Source organism: Pantherophis guttatus, chromosome 1 (assembly GCF_059756535.1).
Source record: "Pantherophis guttatus breed Tessera chromosome 1, ASM5975653v1, whole genome shotgun sequence".
Taxonomy (NCBI): domain Eukaryota; kingdom Metazoa; phylum Chordata; class Lepidosauria; order Squamata; family Colubridae; genus Pantherophis; species Pantherophis guttatus.
Window position 1 is genome coordinate 250909831 of NC_142063.1, and position 22106 is coordinate 250931936.

At 35.7% G+C, this 22106-nt stretch overlaps 1 protein-coding gene across 8 annotated transcripts in view; it reads right to left on the minus strand.

Annotated features, from left to right (window-relative positions):
• The window catches only part of CEP85L (centrosomal protein 85L), a 104696-nt gene extending 84041 nt beyond the window's left edge, over positions 1-20655 (minus strand). The window contains exons 1-5 of one of the 8 annotated variants that reach the window (XM_087882702.1): positions 13882-14036; positions 11692-11846; positions 9774-9977; positions 2800-2918; positions 2213-2331 (exon numbers count right to left, since the gene is read on the minus strand). Coding sequence is in view for 2 of the 8 variants with exons in the window: in XM_034418688.3 (XP_034274579.2) it covers positions 11692-11809 (118 nt within the window). In the remaining 6 variants the exon portion in view is untranslated. Of the gene's footprint in view, positions 1-2212; positions 2336-2799; positions 2919-9773; positions 9978-11691; positions 11847-13881; positions 14133-19741 lie in introns of those variants that run through there. The other 7 variants (XM_087882699.1, XM_087882698.1, XM_087882701.1 and 4 more) reach the window with 7 other exon arrangements.
• Positions 20656-22106: the final 1451 nt, after the last annotated feature.

Here is a 22106-nt window from a genome sequence, read left to right on the forward strand (position 1 = left end):
TGAGCCCAGAATTATGGTTATGAGACCTGCCGGTTGTTAAGCCTGATTTTACAACCTTTTTGTAGCAGTCAGTAAGCAAATGTGGTAGCCATAAAGGGAACACTGTGGTTGTTAAGTGAATCCATTTTCCACAATGTGCATTTTTTGTACAAATGCCAGTTTCCAACAAAACCTACTGTAAATTGTGGTCACATGACTGCGGGATGTTGCAAACAGCCATAAATATGGGCCAGTTGCTATGTGCCCAAACTGTGACTAAATGACCACAAGAGTGATGGATGCAGCTATTAGAACTTTAAATTTGGGTCATAAATAACCCTGGGGACTCCCATCTTAACTTTGAACAGTTGCTAACTGACTGGTCATAAGTCAAGGACTACCTGTATAGGCAAGACCGATAAACAACGTATTTTCCATTTCAGGTGTCAGCAAAAGTTCAAGAGTTCTAAAATAATTGCATTAGTCAAAACTCATTTCATATCTAAACTCTTAACTGTAAGAAAATCAATGACACATCTTTTCCAGTACAGATGTCAGGAAGTCCAGAATAAACTCCCCCACATTATAACACTGATCAAATAAACCAACTTTATATTCCTCCCTTTTACATAAAACATCCTTGCTCTTTAGTCTATTTGAATTATCGTTAACCCTTGTCTCAAATTTCTTCAAAACTTTAAGAAGCCTCTTTTCTACATTATTCTAATAACAATCTTAAATTGGCATTGTATGTCCTTCTTAAATTTTAGAGCTTCAAGGAATTTTTTTGTATACCAGAGATAAATTCTTGTTCTGATTATTCTCTATAATCAAGTCAGATAAATTTTGTTCAAAATCTTTTACTATAACAGCATCTTCTAGTGTAACCATTTCTTCTGGAAATATGGTGCTCATAAAACACACAACATAGCTGACATTGTTAATTCCAGGTCCTGCTGCCATTCTTCAACAATATCTCTGAATACTATTATAAGTTGTTTATGTCTCCAATATCAGAAATAAATTCTCCTTCCCACAAAAATGCATTTATTAATTTCAAAGTTTCAATATTCAAAATTTTAATATTCAAAATTAATATTCAATATTCCAATGTTTACTGATTCCTTAATCCATGTAATACTTTCTACAACCAATGTCTTACTTTTTGCTGTTTATTATGAATTAAAGTTTATAAAGATACAATTTTATTTTCTTCTATTAAGACACTCAGCCTTGACATTTTGAGCGTATCTAACTTCTTTAAAGCAATTAATAGGCTGGTTAAAAGGTGGTTAGCAAAGGAAGTGTGAACTTAGTGTCTTTCAAAGGCTTTGACAGTGGTGGTTGCAGCAAGAATGTCAAATTTCCTCATTCCGGTTCTCCCACTTTCTGGAGACCATTGCCTTGTAGTCTCCAAGTGACAAGCAGCCATATGGAGCACAATTTAGGCAATTTCACAATTTCTCTTTCTCTGGAGACTGTTAAAGGAATCCATTTACTCTTTGGCTCTTTGTTCTTGGCCACATTCATCAGCCCTTCAGTCATCTATATCTTTCCTGAAAATTCTCTACTCAACTTACCAGTATATTAAACAAATATTTCAATGTATACCTCACTATACTTCCAAATTTATTTCTCTAATTTCTCCTTGATATTTTCATTCAATATATGCTCCTAGTAGTCCAAGTATTTATGGGTGGCAAGTACAACTTAGTAACTGTAGGACTAGAACACTTCATGTATAAATAGAAAAGCACTTGAAAGATTATAAATAATCTTCTTTGGCATGTTTGAGGGCTATGGAATTGTTTTTTAGAAGATAATCCAACTATTAAATTGTCAAGGACTATATATTTTGTTTCTCCGATCATTTTAAGTAGATACTTTAGAATCTTTTACACTATAGACAGATAAGTAAGTAGGTAGGTAGATGGGTAGGTAGTAGGTAGAAAGGTAGATAGGGAGGTAGTAGGGAGGTAGACAGACAAACAATTAGATGGTAGGAGGGGGGGAAAGGGGGGGAGGGAGAGACTGACTTACTTTATACTGAGGTTATTCCAGCAACCCTTTCCCTGATAACATAATATCTAAGCAAAAGGTTATGCATCTTACTATATTCTGTCTGAACGAACCATGTGATTATAAACAATTAAAATTATTTAACAATTACACTACATGAGAAATTACTATTATTTGTTTCTTTTCAGAGTCATAGGGCTCCATATTTATTTACAGAATTTATTTCTTCATCAGAGCCATCACAGTCTCTTCTTTTAGTATTTTTCTTTCTCTTTTACTCTGCCAACTGCTTCTCTTCTCACACACCTCTCTCCTTTTAATCTTCTGCTCCACCTTCCTTATAAAAAAAGTTTCCAGTTAACCAATTACTTGCTTTAGTAGAATGAAAGTTATCTATCATTTTATAATAAACATTTATCATAATCTTTTATGATAAAACAATTTTTCCTTGTAATATTTAGCATAGCCATTTAATATAACATTACAAATTCCAGGGGAAAAATGCCTTCACAAACAAAATATAGAAAATAATGAATTAAACAAACTGTTCAGTTTACGTAAATCAAATTTTATTTCCCTAAGATTCTTTCCAGAATCACTTTTCTTATTAAAATAATGTGCAGTTTCAGAGTAGAATTCTGTAGCACTATTAGTTGATTTCTTCTCTTTTTTTCCTCTTACTTTATTCTCACCAATCCATTGGTTTATTACAGAAACAGAAATCTGAGCTACAGATGTTTCTTATTTCTACTTTAGCTCATAAAAATAATTCATTAGTTCATTCTTGCTATGACAGCTCACCTCTCCATCTTCCTGCACTCTTCAGCCCAGTTTTTTATTATTTGATTATCAGCCACTCAAAATTTTGATTATTGCAGGGGGAAATTCTTGTAACTATTTTACCTGGGCTTAGACATTATCTGCGAGGTTCAAGGGAAACATGCATTTGGGTTACAAAAGGCAGAAAGAGGATGAAATAAGGTAACTTATTTCAGGGGGGGGGAGAGAAAGAGAACTGCTGCTTTATTATTATTTCTGCATCACATTACTGCCAATTCACAGTAAAACAGCAAGACCAGGACAAATGCATGTCACCTAACCTTTTATGTATTATTAAAGAGTAGAACAGGAAGAAGCCATTTTCCAGCAGCCATTACACTGTGTAGTAATGTACACATGATATAGTAGGTTATTAAACTGACATTAGAGCTAAATGTATACATCTTCTTCATGTAACCCATTACTTTTATAATGAAATAAACTTAAGTGACAGAGAGTAGGTTTATACACATTCTATAAGAGTAAGACTATTGCTGTTATAGACATAAAAACAGAGATGGGGGTAGTTTAAGTGTTCCCCCACAAGGCCTTATTTCTGATGACATGAATTCCGTTCATGGAAATGCAATTCAAATCCAGACAATTACTATATCTAATAGTTCATTTACAGCAAAAATCAGATTTGTAGTATTAGTGGAAAGAAGATCCCACTACAAAGGACACTTCAAAGAATAAAGTTATATTGTTAGAATAGAAGCAAGTTATAAGTGATGTAACCTCTCAGTTGCTAGGATTCCTTGTCTTATCATTATGTTATCCAATTATGATAAACCCAGAGACAGTTTTCCCTTTATTAAAGATGATCTTGCATATGCCCCATTATTTACTTGCATATCAAATTACATGAACCTTCAAACTCACAGAAATATCTAGATTGGCAGATATGAAAAAGATGTTAAACTACAGGGTTTTTACTCAGAGAAGACTGGGCTGGATAAGATAGTCATGGGAACAGAGGATAAATTAATTTTAAAATGTTATAATTTTTTAATTAAATATAGAACTAGAGGAAGAACAAGTACCGTATTTTCCGGTGTATAAGACGGCTTTCTAACACATGAAAATCTTCTCAAAAGTCGGAGGTCGTCTTATATGCCGGGTGTCGTTCTTCTGTAACCAGGTAGACCAGCCCGAAAGGCTCTGACGAGCCAAGCTCTGACCATCCCAGCTGAGTTGCCTGCTAATCAGGCAACTCAGCTTGGATCGCCAGAGTCATTTAAAAAAGTTTTTTCTTTTAAATGGCTCTGACTGACTGCTAATCGGTAGCAAAAATCCCCCCCTCCACCTTGCTTACTTTAGCTGCTAGTTGCAACACTTGCCTTGCTTCGCTTGCCTGCAATCGATTGCATCAGCAAGCAACTGAATCTCCCTGCCTGCAATCAAGCAGGCAGGGAGTTGAAGTCTACAAGTCTTAAAGTTGCCAAGGTTGGAGACCCCTGTTCTATTGGGTAAGCTCCCTTTGGGAGCTTTAAAAAAAAATAGTTAATTGGGGTTCTTTTTAGTTGTTCTTTTTTTAGACCTAGCCATTTAAAGTTTAGGAAGTTTTAAATTTAGCTGCTTTTATATAAAAATAAAAATAAAATAAAATAATATTTGTGCAGCTTTCTGAGATTTTGTGTGTTTCTGTAGTGTTTCACTCTAACTACACAAACACTCACAATCTCACAAAGCTGTATGTGGAATTTTGTGTGTGTAAAGTGTGAAAGTTGGTTTTTGGGACTTTTTGTGGCTGTGTGAGGTTCCTCCTTGTTGCAGGGGCCATTTTGGGTCTAGCACAGCTGCTTTTACATTGTGGGTGAGCCAGTTGTGTTGTGTTGTGTGTGTGTATTTTTATTAATTTTATTTTATTTATTTATTTAATTTAATTTTTATTTGGTGTGAGTTGGAAGAGGAGTAGTCTTATACGGCGAGTATAGCCCAAACCCTATATTTTAACAGGAAAAGTCGGGGGTCATCTTATACGCCCAGTCATCTTATACGCTGGAAAATACGGTAAAAGAAACAATGATAGCCTGGGCAAAAAAATTTGGATATTCAATCGAATTGGATAAATGACAACAATTATGGGAAAGAAATTATAAATTAACAATGTCCACTGCATACAAGGAAAATCAATACAAAATGTTTTATAGATGGCATATACCCCCTGAGAAACTGGCAAAAATGTTTAAAGATAAATCAGCTAAATGTTGGAAATGCCACCAGTTACCAGGTTCATATTACCACATGTGGTGGACATGCCCTGAAGCAAAAAGCTACTGGAATAAAATTAAGTTATGGGTGGAAGAAATGATACAACAATGCATAGACTTAAAACCAGAACTATTTCTATTGGGTATCTTACCAGAGAAAATTAGTAAAAATAATGTGTATTTGATTATACATGTAATAACAGCAGCAAGGATTGTTTATGCACAAAATTGGAAAGCAGAGAATATACCATTGGAGGGAGAAGTAATTTAAAAAAAAGTAGATTGTGCAGAAATGAATAGATTAACTATGATGATAAAGGAAAGAGAAGATTCAGAATATTTTAAGATATGGAATAAATTTTACTATTGGTTAGAAAAGAGATATAAATAAGTTTTAAAAGAGATTGAGGAAAAAATAATTGTTGTAATTAGAATATTAAACTAATGGAAAACCTTTGTAATGGACTTGGTGAGATTGAAGATGGAAGAGATAGAGAAGAGAAGAAATTTTTGAAGATAACATCGAAGTGCCACATGGAAGAAATGAACGGTGTACTAAATGTTTGTCTTAAAAAATAAAAAAAACTTTATTAAAAAAAAAAGAAATATCTAGCTTGGGGAGAAAAATAAAGGTAAACATTGGCATGAGCAATCTCTCTCTTAGCAAATTTAAGAATTCTGTCAGATTTATTTGGCCAGTATCAACCACTAGTAATTATTACAAAGTTTTGGCAGTCCTTGTTTAAGCATAAACATGTGGTCCTGCTGACACTGCTGCATGCGAACCTTGTAGTCTTGGTTGTTGCAACATCTTCATGGTGATGAGATCACAATTCTGGCACCTGGCAACTAACTCCCAAGTAGGATAGTTGCAGTGTCCAGCAATCACCATTCGTAACCTTCACTGCTAGCTTGTAACAAGCAGTCAAAGGAGGATGGAAATACGATCATATGACATCACGTTTAAAGACTGCTGAGTATTCACTTAACGACAGCACCCCCCAGAACTGCTGCCATAAGTCAGCGCAATCACATGAATTGTACTTTACAAATACCATACAGTTGCTGGTCCCAAATACCATCATTAAAAGAGGACTACCTGTATCTTTCTTGTCACTAGACCAGAAACCTGACACTATAGCGTTGATTTCTTCTTCTGATGAAAATGCAGGACCAAGATAAAAAAAAATTTTTAGGAAGGAAACCCCCCTTTCAGCCATGTTTGTGGGTGAACAGTATATTCTTTACTGAATAAAGCATTACAAATTTCATATCATCACAAAGTCCAAGGCATAGGCCTATGTTTTCTTCTTTAACTTAATAAAGAACTATCTCCCCTTCTGTTAAATGGACCACAGACTAGGCGGCTTCATCATACTAATTCACTTTGTTCTCAGGCATCAAGTCAATAAAGTAAATATCGGTATATTTTAGCAGTTTCACTGATTTAACCTCTTCTGACAGGTTTAAGAATCTGATACAGCACTCTCTGCAGCACAGCGATTGAATGCAGGTAGTAATGTATGTGGAAGGACTGGATCACGTAGTGCAGTGTTAACGTTTATAGATGGAATTACCATTCCTAGACAGTTCTATAGCAGATTCCCATATTGAGTAGATGGATTTGTTTAGAGATTTGTACCAATGCAACAGATTGCTTTATCCACCAGTAGCTAAATAGGCTGGTTGGTTATCAGATCTGAAGTATAACTTAATTTTAGGAAAACAGGGTATGACCAGCTTGTTCCAAATAACAATCTCAAGTTTGGGACAGTTTTAGATAGAATGATTTCTTGTGATCTCTGGAAATGCAAAGAAGGAATCCATTCATAAAACTATCTTATCTATACAAAACACATAGATTAGCTCTTACTGATGATACCATCCACTACGGTATTTCCACGTGTAGACTTGGAGGCAATCCAGGCTCAGGTATCGTATGATATGTACAGGAACCTCAACCTGTGCAAAAGAAACTCCTGGCGCATCGCTTTCAAACTGGAGAACTATGGTCCCCATGGATATTATAATGTTATTATCATGGGCTCTCATTTATTTGATTTTGCAGACCACCAGCAATAACATTGGGATAGGTAGAAACAGTGGTGAAATGTAAAATTTGTTACTACCGGTTCTGTGGACGTGGCTTGGTGGTGTGGGGTAATGTTACTGGGTGGCCGTGGCCAACTTTTTTTTTTTAACTTTTAAAACCATTTTTTCTACAACCTCTTCTGACCAATGCATATTCTGCATGGGATAAAATCATTCTGAGCTTCCCAAATGTTGTTGCCTCATGTAACCATCATGTAAGAATTGTGGCAAACATCTTCCCGGGCATAACTAACAAACTAATTCCCCAATATAGTTTTTGCATTCACTACTTGTATTTTTTCTTTGTAATAGAGGTATAATTAACAGATTTTTCTAATTAGGCACAGTTGCAGACTTCACATGTATTAAATAAATCACATATGAGTTCATAAGTCACATCCATATTTTAACGTTTTCGCCAATTACAGTCCTTATACTGCAACTTTCTCAACATTTTCACAGCATTTATGTCTTCCTTTCCATCTCTTTTCATAGATGTTAACATTCATTGTATTCATTTCAATCTGACTCTTCAAGATATCTCCATCACTCCCACACAAAACTCTAAGATACACTTTCCTGCATTCTCTTGATGAAGTTTCCTCCCAAATTACCATATTCTATCACTTTCATTTTTAATTCCACTCGCTTTACTGGAGGCTCTTTGCTAAACTCTCTTCACCTATTTCCAAAAGAAATGTTTCTCCTATTACAATTGCTCTACATATTCTCTGCTTTCGTTAATCTTAAAATATTTTGTCCTTTGACATTATTCAAATCTATCCTTCTATGTACCATATTTTTCAGAGTATAAGACACACCTTTTTCCCCCCTAAAAGGGGGTGAAAATTTAGGTGTGTCTTATACACGGAATGTAGCCCCGCCTACCCACTGGTCCCCACCCTTTGGCCTCTGCCTCACAGCAGTTACCTCCTTGCAAGCAAACAGCAAGAAAAAACAGCTCCTTTCAGCTTCAGCACATCCTAATTAGCACAAGTTGATTCCGGACTCTCAGCTGATTTGCTCTCAGCTGTTTTGTGCAGGGCTCTGCTGCTTGCTACAAAGAGGTAAATTGCTGGAGCAGATTTTTTTTTCCTTGTGCTAATCAAGCTATGCTGAAAATGAAAATAAAGCAGGCTGTTTACTGCAACCAGGCAAAATTGCTCAGAGGCAGAGGGAGATTTCTTTTTCTTCTTTTCCTCACCAAAAAAGGTAGGTGAAAACAATGGGAAATTTAGGGCAAAAGAGGAGAGTTCAAGATTTTAAAACACAAAAGAAAAAAAGAAAGAAAAAGGCAAAAATAAAAATGGGAAGAGAGAAAAAGAAAAAGAAATGAAAGAGAAAGATGTTATACATATTTAGAATTGAAATATGAATAGTAGTAAGAAATAAATGGGAAATCATGATTGTAAAAATGAAATGAATATTTGTCTTTGTATTTTTGAAATCTAGACAGTAATAAGTTTTTCTTTTTTTCCTTTTTTTAGAAATATGAATAAGTATAAACTGTAAGAATTGAAATACTTTTAATGGTATATGGTGGTGAAAGTAAAAAGAATTAAGTTGTAGCTTGGATAACAGCTAGAACATTTTTAAATTTAATTAGGTAAATTGTAACGATTGAAATATTTTTAATTATATATTGTGATGAAAGTAGAAATGATTTAAGTTGTCATTTGGAGGATTATATGGGCAAAACTATTTGGGTTATTGGGAGAGTTTAAGATGTGAAAATGAGTAACATGAGGGGAAAGCTCTATTTAACTAGGGAATTGTAATAATTGAGATACTATTAATTGTATATTGTGTTGAAAGCAGAAATGGTTAAGTTGTGGTTTGGAGGAATATATGGGGGAAATTATTTGGTTTATTATTATTGGTAAATATAATTAATTGATTTGTAAGAAATTGGATTGCATGGAAATAATTGGAATATTCATGTTCATATTGATTAATATACAAAAAAGGTAGTTATATAACTAATTGATTTATATTAAAATGTTGAATTTGTAATATTACATAATTAACCAATGTGAGGATGGATATAAAAATAGATGACAATGGGAAGGGGTATAATATAGAATAGAAGGGAAAAATTGAATTTGATTAAGATTAGAGATGAGGATGAAGAGTAATATTGGTTTTTTAAAAAATAGATGAGGAATAAATATGGCAAAAAGGAAATATAGAAATTGTAAATTTAATTAAAATGACTAAACACTGTTTAAATTTGTGAACTGGCTCAAATACTCTGTTGAAAGAAAATACATTGTATGTTTTTATGCGTGTTTGTCTAAAAAATAAAAAACTTTTTATAAAAAAAACAAAACAAAAAAGGTAGGTGCGTCTTATACTCCGGTGCGTCTTATAGTCCGAAAAATACGGTATGTCTATGTGTGCATGTATGTGCATGTGTTTGTATATAAAATACAATAACTTTTTGTCATCCTTGATTTTTGAGCAACAATTCTCTTAAATGTGTATTTTTTCCTACCAATAGCTTTTTCAACTTCATTGCAGAAAGCAACTTTTGCCCTGCCCTTACTTTTTCATAGTTCTCATTAGCCTAATGCCACACACATCTGCAGCACTTTGTAATCTAAATATTTTATTTTATTTCAAACAACTTCCACATCACCTTTTCTTACTCACACTTTCCATCATTCTTTTGGGAAATGAATGTATCTTGCTAAGATTTTTATTTTCAGCTACAATGAAGTTTCAGAAAAATGCCTCTTCGATTTAAAGAGTTGCTGACAAGCACTATTTTGCCTTCAAATTCAAACCACTCTATAGGTCCATCTGATATGCACATCCAATTTTCACTTATGCATGTATTGATTTAAAACTCATAGCCTTGGGAACAAAGAAAAAAGTTGTAAAATTTCAGTTCATCTTTCTAACAATTTCCTCAATATTTAATTTCAAGTTCACAATAATACAACACTGAAACTATTTCAGTTACAATGGCTCTTCCAAACTTTTCCAATAAACTAGCCTTAAATAACATACAAGAAATAAAGACTTGTTCTTAGAAAAACAACTATAAAGTCTTTCTTACATCCAAGGGTTAGGCAGGGTTCGGGTGATCCTCTAGCCAAGGATCGCCGGCATTTGGAGAACCCCCAAATGCCACCCCTGGCTGGCCACGCCCATGCCCACCCCACCCCTCCCACCGTACCCCACCCCTCCCAGGAGTCTCCACATGGTCCATTCATCATTTTAGGTAAGTGCAGGGGCCGCGTGGAGGGTCTGTGAGGCCAAAAAACAGGCCTATCGGAGATTCCGGAAACAGGTCTGTTTTTGGCCTCCGGAGGGCTTCTGGAGCCCGGGAGAAGCTGTTTTCGCTCTCCAGGAGGCTCGAGAGAAGCATCCAGAGCCTGGGGAGGGTAAAAAATGCCCCCCCCGGCTGTGGTGCAGGCAGCCAACTAGGCCACGCTCACCATGGCCACGCCCATCCAGCAACGGGGCAGTGAACCTGGTACTAAAGGATCTGAAGTCCACCCGTGCTTGCATCTATATTCTGTCACGTATTTTATAAGCATATCAATGGATATCTCCTGTAGTACCTGCTAGGTTCCTTTTCCTTCTTATTCTAACTTTAAAAAAAGATTGGAATACGATAGAAAGCAAAGACTGAACTCAAGCATTTTCTTTTGCTTCCCAGATTGTTTCTGGTTCCTATCCCATAAGAGCCCTAGATATGTTAAAATGACAGGTGGTTGGATCCCTTCACTTCCCTTTGAAATGTCCACAGCTATCAAGCAAAAAATAAATGAAGCTTTCTTATTTATTTATTTATTTGTTTGTTTGTTCAACTTGTATGCCGCCTTTCTCCGAAGACTCAAGGTGGCTTACAATGCATTTAAAAACCATATATAAAACATTAAAAGTTAAACCATTAAAAACAATTAAAACCCATTCACACCATTCATGGCCGGATCTCTCTAGATTTAATTCTTACTTAACTGATATTTTATGACAAAATCATCCATACAATCTGTTTTAAATGTATATAACTATAAATTAAAATGAAAATAGTTTAAATGTAATGACTTTATAAGAAACCACCTTATGATTGATAATCCAGTATTTCTTAAATTGTGTCCCAAAGAATATCAGTATTCCCTAAACAATTTGGTATTGTTTCATGGGCACCTTCAAAAATACTAAAAATGTTACTATTTGTTCTTTCGACTTCATTTTCATGAAAGTGGAAATGTTATGTTGTATAATTTATGATTTTACTTCAATTTTTTTTTAAAGAAGCAGTCATGTGTGTTCCACAAAAAAAAAAAAAAAAGATTGATGTTCTGCAATTTAAATTTGAAAAACATTAATTCAGAACAAAAAAGGAGTACTAACAAAAACTCTTTGTAGATACAGAAAATGTAATCCATATTACCTACCCAATCGCCATGGTTCTGAGTGTAAAAGGAACTGCACATCTGTACATTATAAGAATGCTAGGATGAGGAAGAGTGTTATTATCACTGGTACGTGAAGTATGTCTTTTTATTATACTACATATAATCTACCTTAGCTTAAAACAGAAAACAAATTCAAATACCTTCAGTATTACAGTCTTCTGATACCTTTTGAAGAACAGTCACTATTACTCCCATTTTACAACTAGGAACCTGAAGCTGCAAGATAGTGATTCTCTTAGGGCCACCATGCTCAGCCATAGACTTAACAGGGAATTGAACCCTATGCTCCAGGGTTCTGAAACAAAAATAACATTAAAAATGTGATGATCTCTTTTTTTGGTGCAAACTTAAATACTTTTTCTATTGGCATAAAACATTACCATTAAAAAAAGAAATTTTGCAACATTCAATCAAAGAGTTACATGAATAACAAAACTATTATTCACAAAAACTAATCAATTGTGTTTGCCTTAGCTTGACTTTTAAATGGAAAAGTCAAATCAGGTCTAGCAGCACAGTTAGCAAAAAATTACTGAGTCCTCAAACTAGGGGAAAAATTAGTGTAAGAGAAATTAAACACAAAGTGTATATCCTTCATAAGCTACAGCATGTAAGGACATGGTGTGGGTGTGTGGGTGTGTGTGGGTGTATTCTATTTCATTTATATTTCACTTTTCTTTTCAGCCATTTCTAATCAATTTAGAGAGTCATTTAACATGAAAATGTGTATCTATTGTCGTAAAAATTTTCTCTCCAATTGTACTCTTTGTATGTTTTTTCTAGTTGAGCCACGCTTTTGAAAAGTATTTTCCACTGATGTGTTTGTCTGCAAAATACACTGCAAAATTCTAAAAAAGGGGAGCTCAGAGACTATTTTCATTATCATTAAAAGAAGCAGGATAAATCAATCAGGATATGAAAATCACTTAAAATAAGCTATAGTTGTTTCAGATCTTTTTCTGAATTTCTTTCAGTCCCCATCTCATGTGGAGCTAAAAGTTGTTGTAGACTTAGTATGGTCAATATGAGCATTTGGTAGCTAGCTCTAATTCTGTACTATTTGATCCAAAGGTTTTACTGGTCGCCAAGTCAGTGATAATCCACTTCCAAGAATCAACAAATTCTATAATTTCTTAACAATTCAATGAAATCTGAAATATAGTTTTCACTGTTATTACAGTTGATTTTAAAACTACAAATCAATCCTCCTTAAACAAGCTGGCAAGACAGTTTGTGAAAATAAAATGTATTAAAGCCTACATACAATTATGTAGAAGGAAATCTCTGAATTTAACTTACTCTGCTCAAGAAGAAAATGTTAACGGGAAAAAAAAATAGGAAGTGGTTGAACACAGAATATTAGCCTTTGATAAAAGTGAAGTAACGAAAGTGCTATTGAAATTTTTATGAGGCTGGTTTGTAGTAAAGGACACCACTGGAATTAAAATATAAGCTCGTATGCTTACATGTTTGACTCCTGAACCTCAGGTTACAAACCAAAGATAGGATTCTAAAGTTATGTGGAAGACAGAACAGTTGACACTGGAGACAAGTGCAGAAGCAGCTTTCCTCCTATTATAGACTATTAGTAACAAATGGGTTTTCTTCAACAATGGGTATGAGACATCTGCTCCCCTATACAATAAATAAATGGATTCCCAAGCAATTAGAGATATTTCTTTTCTTTTTAAACTGGATTGCTAGCATATACAGAAGTGATACAAAGGGGAAGCATTTCAAATTGTATAGGTCGTATTTAATAAATGAGCTTGTTAAATCATGTCCAATCTGATACGATTTGGAGCCAGTATTAGATTCCAGGACCATAATCATGACAGTGACATGTCTTTGTTACTCCGTATTGCATAATAAATTTATTCATTACTGATTCATAACAGTACTGATTTTATTTTATAATATTTTTATAAAATATATTTATAATCTCTATTTTACATAATTCTTGCATTTAAGTGGCGGAAAAATTTTGACCTTGGATATTCAACTTCCTGTCTTATGGAAAGTAAATGAGAGAAAGTAATGAAGGTCGTAACTGAACATTAACAATGGTTAAATATGAGCTGATTTCTTATTCCCTCCTTTCTGGTAAGTTCTTAAAACATCATGTTCCGTGTTAGATTGTCTATTTTGAGATTTATTTTCTTCTTTGTTTGTAAATTATGCAATTCTACACCAGCATTCCAGATTTTGTTTCTGCTAAACTAGGTTCAAAACTAGACATATTTTGTCTGCATCTCTGCTGCACTGTAATCTAAACCTAATACTGAACACTCTACCAATAATAGTGCTACTATAAAGAATTAAAAACTCACTATCAATTTCTGTTCTTACAAGGACACACCAACATTCTTACAAGCCAGCATCACTACTGCATTCGTATCTGCATCATATCCTCATTCCCCGCATCCATTCCACCCCCATAAAACAAAGAGGGCTCTAGTTATACTATCCAGGTATCTTCATCTATAAAGTACATATTCAGCAGTTTTATGTTATAAATACAGTCATCCAATCCACAAAACCCCACAAAGCTCATAACAGATTGTGAACTCACCCTACTATTGAAATTTACATTATGACATTGTCAGTGAGGTTATCACTTTCATTACAAATTACCTGTTGCTAAGAAATGTTATTGTTCAAGAAGCAGCAATTATTAGATACTATTAAGGAACAGATTCAATTTATTATTTCAGTAGGAAACAGTGATTGATAAAAATGATAATATTTCTGGGAAATTTTGTGTCAAGGATATCTACTGGGGGCTAGCAGCTGTACTTATAACTCATAGCACTCCTCATGTTTGAAAAAAAGGCATGTTCCTCATCCCAATCATCTCATGTATTATGGCAGATTGACTCAAAGGAAGATTACTGAAGTGTTTTATATCTATTTTTTCCTTCAAATAAAAGCCTTTTAAAATCAATCACATATATTGCCTTTTATAAAGAGTCATTAACTCAAATATATCATTACTTGGATGATAAAAATGTGGATTGGCTTTCACTACAGGAATGAATAGCAAATTAATAATCTCAGCAAAAAAAACACAACCCTGTATTATGAAAGCTAAGAAAGATGACAAAAAATAATTTCACTGTGACGTTTCTCACTTGAGGCACAAAGTATATTTTGAACCTAGTTCTCTAAAAATGGCACTGGTGCTCAGAAAGCTGGAAGGAAAGAGAAAAAGAGGACAACTAAAGGCAAAGCGAATGGACTCAGTTAAGTGGCAAGTGATTCATTTGAAGAGCTGATGGATCAAGTTAGGGATAATGCGTAGATACAATAATTAATAATCAACAACAATAAAAAAACAATACATATAATCCATCAAAAATCAACACTACTATATTATTGGAAGTAATTTTTGTACAAAGACCAGCTGAAATATTTTAAACAAATATACATTTCCCTCCCACAGATATATGTATTCATTATTTTCTATTCTTTGCTTAAATGATGCAGCAAGCTTTTACATAGATTGTCATGTTTTTCTCATTCAAGTTGAAGGCTTTGTAAAAATTACTTCAGATTAAAAACATTGTAGTATTCATATTTTTAAAAATGCCATTAAGCCACATTATTGTCAGACCTGGAACCTTTTGTTTCTTTCGTTGTTTGTTTCCCTGACATTTATATGGAATAATACATATGCAAATAAACATATAGTAGTTTTCCACTAAATGAAGTCAGACCATTCTCAAAAAAGCATGCTTTCCTGAAAACTATTTTCAATCTCTATTGGGACTATAATATTAATCAAAATAATTAAATTGATATATGGCCCATCAAAAGCAGAAATAGCACCCTCATTAAAAACAATCATGTTATTTATAAACAACATCTTATCTGCTGTATTGCTTCTCTGCACTCAAATAGCACAGAGTCTTTGGCTTCTAGAGAAAAGAAATAATTAAGGATTTTTAAAATAGCCCAAGCAGAGCGCAGTTGTGTCATTCATGGCTACTGATGTCATACGTAATTTGATAGTCACGCACCTCACACTACTATATCAGCCCTGCATGTTTAGTTGGGTAAAAAGAATATATTCTAAAATTTTCAAATGCTAGAAAAACAACAAGAACAAGAAGCAATTTCATCTTGAAAAGAGATCTGGGAATCTTGTTCAACACTACATTTATCATGTGAAAAAAAATCATCTGGAGTGAATTATGTAATGCTTCACACAGCTAATTCATATTGCTTCTCGGAGGATGGTCACATCTCTGAACAGTGAGATGTAAAATATAATGAAATAAAAACTGAGTACATGTATTTAGGCTCACAAGTACCAAATTATCAACCAGTCTTATCTTCACAGCTATGGTACTATCTCTTTCATAAAAGTTCAGAAATTTTCTTCAGAAACAATGAGGCATCCCAATTAAAAACTCAGCCAAAGGAGAAATTCAAAAAAGTGCATGCTACTATATTTCATGACTTTTTAAAATATTTGGATAATATATACCTCTGCCTAGCTTATCAGTGGATTCATATACTGTGCTCAGGGAGAAGACAGCACTTCATAAATATTTTTATTTTAACTAATAACAGCCTGCAAATAGAATCTGTGTTTGGACAGATCACCATTTGTAGAATCAAGACTACTTATTAAGCAATCTACAAATAAAATAAATTGGAATAAGTTAGGCTTGATATTTCTGATTAGGTATGGTCAACACTTTAACAGATTTTTGGAGTGAGCAGCCATAATAAAATCAATTAATAATAACATGTAACATTTTTCTTTACATAATTTTTACTGTCTCTGGTACTCACAAATATTTCTGAATCACAGAATAATGTAAAAAAGTTCATCTTTATACCATCATAGTTAAACTAATCTGATTGGTTGAAGCATTATAACAAACAGTAATTTGCACCAATCAAAGAGTAATACCAGTCAGTAATGATAGACTCAGCAAGTAGTCTCTTTTATATCTCAGCAATTAAAATTGTAAATATATTTTAGCAAACATCACACTGAATTTTTAGCTTTTACAATTAAAAACATCACTTCCTGTTAATTTTCCACTATCATTAACTTCAGTCAATCCACTTTATTTCTCATTTCAGTATTTTCTAAACAAAATAAAACAGGCAAACAATACTTAAATATAATAAAGAGAGGATGTGCATTTTTGTAACACTGCATTTTTCATAAACCTCTGTACCTCAACATTATTTTCATAGAAAGATCTACTAATTGCACTTAAAACTTTTATTGTCACCACTTAGATGGTTGATGAATAAAAACTATGATACTTGATCTAATCTTTCATTTCCTATATCTCATTAAAAGTTTATAAAATTGAATATCACTAAAATATTAAAATATGACATAGTACTGTATAACTCTTAGTTGCCAATTGTCAGACATGACTAGATTTGGAATATAGAAAGTTGATAGCGTCCAGATCATAGATGCTATAGTCCCATGTTTTTATGCTATATGTTCTGGCTTTGGTTTTCTATTTTCAATTCATTTATTTGGATCCAATATTTCTAAAATGCAAAACAGCTTTCCTTTAAGGTGTAATTTTTCCTTATATATATATAAATATAATATTAAGCAACATAAACTGCAAGAAATCAGTAATGTAAAATTAAATATGCCTGACAAATTATTTATTTACCTCTGTTTTTTTTTAAATCATGAGCTGGGTCTCTAAGTAAACTTTTTCAAACTTGTAAGAATATTAAAACCACAATAATAGATTTAAACAGCTTTAAGAAATCAAATAAAAATTATATCAGATGTATCATATACAGAAATAATTCCTAATTCAATTAAAGGGAAGGTGAATAGATAAATCTTCAGAGTCCATCCAATAGTACAGTAAAGGGTAAAGGTCAACTGAATAAAATTCTGCAAGTAGATGAATCAGATTGCCTTTGGGAGGCTTGCATAGTGCAGAGAAATTATAATGAATTCTAAAAAACTTATTTTTCACTTTAGAATGAGATAATATCCAGAACATAAGGAAGCATTTGTACCCAGCCATTTCATGATATAGAAAATCACAATGAGATTGATCCAAAGGATAAAATAGGTACAACAATATATTCTAATGCAGTTGTTTTCAACTTTTTGTATAAGTGCCACCAATCACTCTGTCAAAGATATTGAGTTCCGCCATGACAGAGGCAAAGGTTCACTTTTTCCAATGTTTACCAAAATATGTTTTTAGGCATTCTGTGATTATTTTTATCATTTATAGTAAATTTAAAGATTTGATTAAACTTTTCATAATTTATTATGTTTTTCATCTGGACTACTTTTGTCCCAGCTATGACACATGATCACTGGAGTACCACTACACTAATGAACTGACAAGGAAAGTGTTGTTTAAATATATTATTGCATATAAACTTATAGTGAACCAGTCAAATTCTGCAGTTCATTTTTAAGATTATGATTCTTTTGTAACCCAAATGTAAATTAGTACATTTATCAATAAAACAAGTTTGATTGTTTCAGCATAAAGGGCTCTGGTTATTAATTAAAATATCAGAAAATGGAGGTAGTAAACAATTACATCTTTATGAGATATGATACTTATTCTCCTCTACAACAGCTGACCCTTTCAAGCAACACATTCTATTGCTCTAAAGTACAGAACAGTACAGTAATTCATATCAAAAGAATGACCAAATAACTCTTATTTATCCTAAAAGCTGTGCAGCAAAGTACAGCTTGTTCTCAACCAGGGCAATCTAACTGTTCCATAGCAGTATCAACTTAGAGTTTGACAGCGGAAACAAAGCACAATATATTCAACACAATGTTATCTTGGATGGTTTAATAAGACAGATCACTGGCCTGTTTTGCTAACTTGAGATATTGATGTGTGAACCGGGCAGGGCATACTGGGTACCCGTCCAAATGCTATAACTATACTACCTCCTTATGACTGTATGACTGTAATTTTGTTGCTTGTATCCTTACAATTTATATTGATATTGTTTCCTGATTGCTTATTTGTACCCTATGACTATCATTAAGTGTTGTACCTGATGATACTTGACAAATGTATCTTTTCTTTTTATGTACACTGAGAGCATATGCACCAAGACAAATTCCTTGTGTGTCCAATCACACTTAGCCAATAAAGAATTCTATTCTATTCTATTCTATTCTATTCTATTCTATTCTATTCTATTCTATTCTATTCTATTCTATTCTATTCTATTCTATTCTATTCCTATTCCTATTCCTATTCCTATTCTGAGGAGTAATTCACTCAGTCCCATAACAGGGATGGAGTTTTGTTTCAGTCTACCGGATTTCAAGGTAAAGTCCTACCTGCTACCCAAGTTGGCCCTACTTTCTGAAACAAGGACATCTCTCTTTCTCTGTCTGGCCAGCTAAGCACCAAGAGTGGAGCATACTTCATTTATTCTTTTTTTTAAACGCCAAATCCTCTCTTGTCTTCAAACTCATCTCCGGAAGCTTCGGAAAAAGAGGTCAATTTGAGAAGGAGCCCGATGACTTGGCGTTGGCTGGCTGTCATTTCTCAAATCAAGCCCTGCTCTCCAATCCCAGATTTAAAGAGGATTGTGGAGAAAAGCTCTAAATAGAGCCCCGAGCGTTAGTTCTACTATTGCTTTTTACAGCGTCAAGGGCTCCCCTCCCTCCCTCTCTCTCTCCCTTCCTTCCTTCCTTTCTTCCTTCCTTCCTTCCTTCCTTCCTTCCTTCCTTCCTCTCCACCCGGGCTGGTTGCAATCCGCACGGCCGCGCAGATCGCCGTTGCCTCCACCGGCTGCCTAGACGCGGCTCTTCTTCCCCCTCTCCGCAACTCTCCCTTCGCCCCGCTCCTTCTCCAGAGCCCCGAGCCTGATGGCGACGGCGGCGGCGGCGCGCGTTAGTAACGAACTCTTTCGCACCCGGGAACCAAGCAGGCAGACCCGGGAGGGGAGACTGGCAGGGCACCGTCCAAACCCGGGGCGAGCAAGCAAGGAGAGAGCGCAGCCCAGAATCCGGCGAGCGGCGAGTCTTCTTCCCAAACCCAATTCAGAGTCGCGCTCGCTCTCTCTCGCTCTCTCCAGTTTGCCCCACCGCCTCGCCTGCCGGGCACCGAGCGGGACCAGCTGCCGCCCCCCAAGCTGACGCCGCGTGCCCCGCCGCGCCACGCCACGCGCAAGTTGGCCCGTTTCCCCTCGCCTTACCTATCCGGTAGTCCCCGTTTTGCCCGATCTCGGAGAGAAGCCTCCCCCACATGGTGCTGGTGGTAACCGCCTCCGCTGCCGAGGGGAGAGTGAGAGGGGCGACGGCGAGGCGAAGCGGAGGGGGGTGTGTGGGGGGGGTGCGCCTCTCGCCGCGCGACGCTGGAGGACGCGCGGCCTGGACGTTTTGAGAGGAGGAGGCTGGTCACTGCTGGGCGTTTGCTCCTCCTGCGGCCGTAGTTGCCTTTCGCGCTTCGCAGCCCGCCTTCGGCCTGAGGCAAACTGCGGCCATGGTTGCTTTGCTCCGAGGCCAGCAGCGAGGACAAAACTCCCTTTCTTTGGCTGCGGCTGCCCTGGCTGCGGCGCCGCTTCTCTGCTCTTTCCCCCGCCTCCCTCCCCCTCCGCCTTGCTTGGTGCCGGGCGGAGATAGAGGCGGGAACTCAGCAGATGCTGCTGCTCCCCCGAAGAGGAAGGAGAAGGAGCTGAGGCGGCGGGATGCGCGGAGAGACGGGTGGCGTGGCAGCCGAGTCACGCCGCCTCTTGTTCGCGAGCGGCGTGGGGGGGTGGGGGTGGTAACTGGAGAACCGGGGGGAAAAGAGGAAGAGAGGCGCTGCTGCGAAACGTTAAGGGCCGGTTGGCAATCCTGAATTGGAGAGGAATATGCCGACCGAAAGTGCCCCTTGACCGCTTGCAGAGGGGCCAAAGCCATTTAGCCCCTTCCGGCATTAGGGAAGAAATAATACTGAAACGAACAATTGTTAAGGGAGATTTTCCGCAATAACTTTCCACCACACGAACAGTGTATCCAGTAATGGAATTGCTATTGAAAGAAGAAGCCTCCGTGGATGCTTTCTGCTTGATAAAGGGAGCTTTGTGAAATGCTAATCGTTTAATCACGTTAGAATAACTGCCCCCAAAAGTTGATGGAGAGTATTTCATTCAGGAGAACCGTTGAAGTCCTCCGTGTGCTAGAACTATCTGTTTTATACCATCAAAGGATGTGGCTCAAGATAGAATCAATGAGATGTTGAAATTGAGAGTGGAAAACTGGGCCACCAATGGCTTCCCACTTAGAAAAGTTTCCACACAAGATTTATGTAGTAGCGTCTGCCAGAATGACAAAAAAGCAGAACTAATATGCGCAGTTTCCTCTTGTTTATTTTTGTCTTGCAGCTATACACCTCAGAGAGGCTACATTCATACCGTAATATATATCAGTCTCAAAAAGCATGGTGTGTATATGTCCTAATTTCAGTGGAACCTGCCCAAAGACAAGCGTGATCTGTTATTTGTCCATAAAATGCATACAGACAGGTATATTTCCCCCCTCAAAAGTATTGGCAAATCATTTTATCTTAATCATTTGCATTTGACATATGCAATATTAGAGTAACTCCTTCCCTCCCCCCCAAAAAAACACTGATTAAAAACATATTTACAATATTCAGCTTTGCATTTTAACCCCTCCGCCATCTCTACCATTCTGTTGGATACATTTGCCTATGAAAATCTATTTGTGGTAGATCAGTGTTCCTAAATTTTTTGTTCTTGGAAAACCTTCCCACTTTTAAAAATTATGGAGGACTCTGGTGATTTGCTTAACGACCAGAGCAAAAGTCGTAAAATTGAGTGTGACTCTCTTAACAACCAGATAGCCTAGCAATGGAAGTTGTGGTTGTGGCCCAATTGTGGTTGCAACTTAAGGACTAATTGTACAGGTAGTCCTCGATTTACAACAGTTCATTTAATGACCATTCAAAGTTACAACGACACTGACCATTTTTCACACTTGAGACTGTTACAGCATCTCCAGGGTCATGTTATCAAAATTCAGACACTTGGCAATTGACTTAACATTTATGATGGTTGCAGTGTCCTGGGGTCATATGATCAACTTTTGTAAACTGATGAGCAAAGTCAATGGGGAAGCCAGATTCACTTAACATTCATGCTGCTAACTTAACAACTGCAGTGATGCACTTAAAAACTGTGGCAAGAAAGATTACAAAATCTTTTTCACTTAGCAACAAAAGTGTTGGGCTCAGTTGTGGTTGTTAATATTTTTACAAAACAACAAAATATAAATGAATATAACAAGTAGGAACTGGCAGCAGCAATCCCCTACAAACATTGATTCTGGAAATATTAAGGTTTGACCACTGGTTATGTGTGAACAAATCAGTGCTGACTCTTAACAACAATTGAGTCTTAACAACAATTAAGTAATAGCACTGAGTCTTAACAACAGTTGACTAACAATAAGAGTCAGTATTGACTCTTAGTAACAATTTATCATTTGTTGTTTGTATCTTATGACTTATGATCTGTAACTAATCACCTTGTTTATATGTACAGTGGGAGCTTATGC